The sequence below is a fragment of the Austrofundulus limnaeus genome, unplaced genomic scaffold (genome assembly GCF_001266775.1).
Source record: "Austrofundulus limnaeus strain Quisiro unplaced genomic scaffold, Austrofundulus_limnaeus-1.0 Scaffold119, whole genome shotgun sequence".
Classification (NCBI taxonomy): domain Eukaryota; kingdom Metazoa; phylum Chordata; class Actinopteri; order Cyprinodontiformes; family Rivulidae; genus Austrofundulus; species Austrofundulus limnaeus.
The window spans coordinates 846,223-850,340 of NW_013952521.1; the positions used below are offsets into that span (position 1 = coordinate 846,223).

A 4,118-nucleotide genomic window follows, 5' to 3' on the forward strand; every position below is an offset into this window, starting at 1 on the left:
TGTTCTCTGATTGGTCCAGGTAAAATAAATAACTAGCAGACACTGCGCAGAAAGTCGACGTCATTCAAAACTCCTCCTTCTGTTCTCTGATTGGTCCAGGTAAAATAAATAACTAGCAGACACTGCGCAGAAAGTCGACGTCATTCAAAACTCCTCCTTCTGTTCTCTGATTGGTCCAGGTAAAATAAACTACAAGCAGACACTGCGCAGAAAATTGACGTTCTGTTCTCTGATTGGCCCGGCTAAAAATCTGCCAGCGAAATCCATCTCAATGGGAGAAGTCCCAGACGGAACAGTGAAGGGAAACTAGAATTGAGCGGAGCTGCGTTGGAAGGCAAGGGCCAGGCTAGTAAAGATTAGACCCTTCAGTAAAACTAAAGCTTCTTCTTTGGGTCTGATCTCTGTGATTCAGCTGCTTTTATTGATGTTCTGAGATATGAACCAGTGAAAAAAGGTCATTTTTATCGTTTGTGGGTCCAAGCTGAAGCTGTGTCGTCTCAGATARGAGATAAACGTTGAAGACGGTTTGCTGCTGTAAATCCTCATCTTTACAGTTTTCTGGTTCAGATCGTCCCGTTCCATCCGTCTGTGGTTTTTGTCCCGTTGATTGAAGATTCAAAAGTGTTGTGTTTTTGTTTCCAAAAGAAATTATGCTGAGGTGCAAATTGTTACTCAACCTCCTTGATTATTTGCTTAATTGACTGTTTAGATATTGACCAAAAGGCAAAGTGTAAGTTTGATTTTAAGGATTTAGAAAGTGATTTTTCTATCAGCATGTTTTGAAAGGCTGCCTTTAATCAGCTGCAGATCAATATTCAGCATGTGAGAGGGTTATCTCGTTACACAAGTCATACGTTGACATGACAGCTGCACGTCTCAGCAGGCATGTAGCTGTATTATTTTTACAGAGGATGGCAAATGTAAACGGTAAAGTGTATTAGATATAAATTTATAAATATTAGAATCAAAAGTAAAGAGGTAGAGATTTGTATTCATAATATACAGTATATCAGTGTGGTCCATTTCCCCCTAAAACACAAGGGTTAAAACAGAACAAAGCCATATCAGCAGCCACACAATTATATTTAGCTAAACATGCTAGCTTGATTCATAAATTACAACTGATACCATTACCAAGTTACAAGCTAATTTAAGCTAATTTATTAGCAAAAACAGCTGCTTGGTTGGAAATAGAGCGGAGTTGTAGCCAATCAGCTATTTTTTAAATGTATAAATTGCAAAAGCTTTGCTAACAGTTTACTCAGCTACATGTTAGGCACATTAAACAGAGCCTGCATTCATTCTCTTCTTTTTTAAAACAAAGACAAACTCATGAGCTGCTTTTTGTGTTTTTAAATTCTACAAACATCGTCCAATTAAAGCCTACTAAACCTTCAGATATGCTTTTTTTGGTTTTTTGGTTTTTTCAGGTGGATTTTGCCAAAGTCCTCCACTACGTTGGAGCAGGAGTGGCCTTCCCATCCAGCATGCTGTTTGTGTGTCTTCAGTCGGCTCTGACCTACAGGCTGGCCAAAACCCAGGAGGAATACCGGGTCGGTCACTTCCGAGTGGGGATGGCGCTGTTAGCTCTGGTCGCTCTGGTGCTCAGTATCCTTTAAACTTGGATCTGTAATGTTTCTCTATAAATCTTACAGTCTGAAAACACGTTTTTCTTTCTAATATAAACATAGTTATTTTAGCTCCTATAGAGCCTGACCCAAAACTTGAGTCTCTAAGATGAAGTTTGGTCTTCTCAAAAACTCACTGTCTAAAATAAAATTAAATAAGTTTAYTTAACTGTTTACAAAATCGTGGAAATTAATGTGTGAATGCACTACAGCTAAGTCAAAAAGTGTTAATCCAATTAGAATTACTGACCAAAAAAAGTGCATGCTATTTTTTAGCATGTCTAAGCTAATTATTCAATTTTATTTAGAAATAAAAACAGTTCATGTTTACAACCAAGCAGCTGTATTTTGTTAAACATGCTAGCACAATAGAGAATGGGAAAGTAACGTCACGACGCATTGCGTGCTGTGTAACGGCCGCCATGTTATTTGGGACAATTGTTTTCAAAACACAATGGACCGCAATAAACTGAACAAAGATGTTAAACAGCGCTACTGCAAAACAATCAAAGCTGTTGGGCTTGATCTGTATGAACACCGTAAGTGGACGGGCGATCTTGAGGAGCTAYCACAGCTAACATTTCCTGACATTGTTAGTTAACTTGTTTGTGGAGTGAGTGCCTAAACATGTGAGCAGTTCCGAAATTATAGATCTCTGGAAGCACATCAACAGTTCACAAACAGATAGGTGCAGGATTTGCAGATTTTTAGAGTCAACGACCACAAAACTGTTGTTCTCACAAAGGTAGCTTAACTCCCTGAGCACACAAGCAAAGAAACTGCAAAATGTCTTGTCATTTCATTCTTGCAGGCAAAAACACAACAACAGTTACATGTTCTCTCTGGCAGTTAGTTTCAAATATTAATATGCTATAATGCAAGCCTAACTAACAAAAGATATTCTACTTGTTAGTATGCCAGCAGCTAAGTATGCTAGGTTATTTAGCAGAATAARGCTGCTTAGTTTTTATCTAAAGAGTCCATGTCAACAGCCAGGCAGATGTATTTTGTTAAACATGTTAGCACAATTAGCAAAATACATGCTAACATTAGCATTTTAGCACCTCATTCTGCTAACTTGTTTAACAAAATATATCTGCATGGCTGTTCACGGATCAGAATTAGCTATATCGCTGTATTTTGCTAAAATTGCTAGGCTAAATAACAAAAAACAAGCCAATTGTTAGCATGTTATTATGCTAGGTTATGTATCAGAATAAAGCTGCTTAGTTATCTAAAGAGTCCAYGTCAACAGCCAGGCAGCTGTATTTTGTTTAACATGTTAGCACAATTAGCAAAACACTTGTTAACCATTAGCATTTTAGCAACTCATTCTGCTAATTTGTTTAACAAAATATATCTGCATGGCTGTTCATGGATCAGAATTAGCTATATCGCTGTATTTTGCTAAAATTGCTAGGCTAAATAACAAAAAATATGCTAATTGTTAGCATGTTAGCAGGTTATTATGCTAGGTTATTTAACAGAGAGAAAGAAGCGGGTAAAAAAAAGAATGATAGATGCTAAATGTTAGCGTGTTAGCAAATGTTAAGGTGTTTTAGCAGCTGTAAATGTTTGTGAATATCAAACCCAACAGATTTGTAGCATGTTTTTTCAGTTTATCGTCTACCTTTATGTTTATCTTTGGTAGAAATCTTAAGATGAGTGTCTTCTCTTGAATAGTCAACATCACCAGTACCTCACTTTATGAACTGAAGCTTTAAAATTGATTCAACGAATCATTTATTGTTGTCACTGTCCCTCTGCACGGCTGTTTTTCTCTTTAACCTCGGCTCACCAGGTGGAGTGTTTTTCTGCCAGGAGAGCTTCGCCCTGCAGCACACCTCCGCCATCTTCGAGTGGGTCTACTGCATGATCATCATGCTGTTTTACGGGACGTTTGCCTTTGAGTTTGGGGACATGTCGGCGGATACCCTGATGGTGCTCTCCAGAGGAGGAGGAGGAGTGCACGGCTTCTCCCCTCCTGCACACAAGACAGACGCTGGTGGAGTGGCCAGAGAATTTATTGATCCTGTAGATGAACAAAACTGCTGCTGCTCCGCTGGAGGTCACAGGGAAACGTGAAGACCCTAAGGTGGAGGGCAGATTCTGTAAAGACACACAAACTTCTACCCTGCGTGTAAAACTGCAGATTGTTGCACAACATCACACGTGCCTTCACCGAGAGGAGCTAGCTCCATGTTTGTTTTAGTTCTCCTTATGCAACGGTCGCCCTCTGGATGCTCGGCTGGAGTCGCCTTTCATCCGTCCTGGAAATGCCTCAGAAGTCGCTCCGTGCTGTGACGGGTTCGTCGGGGTTTAGACGCTCGGATTGTTTCAACTCAGGAAGATTTGTTACATCACATCTGCTTTCACCCGTTCTGTCAGCACTGAGCTTCTCAGTGACAATAGGAGTACGTTGCCGTATGCCAAGAATAATTTTCTTTCATCTGAAGTATTTTTTTTAAATAGTAATCACTTGCAAGACTT

At 39.4% G+C, this 4,118-nt stretch overlaps 1 protein-coding gene across 1 annotated transcript in view; it reads left to right on the forward strand.

Annotated features, from left to right (window-relative positions):
- Positions 1–4,118, forward strand: part of LOC106521995 (transmembrane protein 150A) — a gene marked incomplete at its 5' end in the record, with an annotated part of 11,520 nt that extends 7,402 nt beyond the window's left edge. The window contains 2 exon segments of the mRNA XM_014014800.1: positions 1,431–1,608; positions 3,430–4,118. Of these exon segments, the coding sequence (XP_013870254.1) occupies positions 1,431–1,608; positions 3,430–3,713 (462 nt within the window).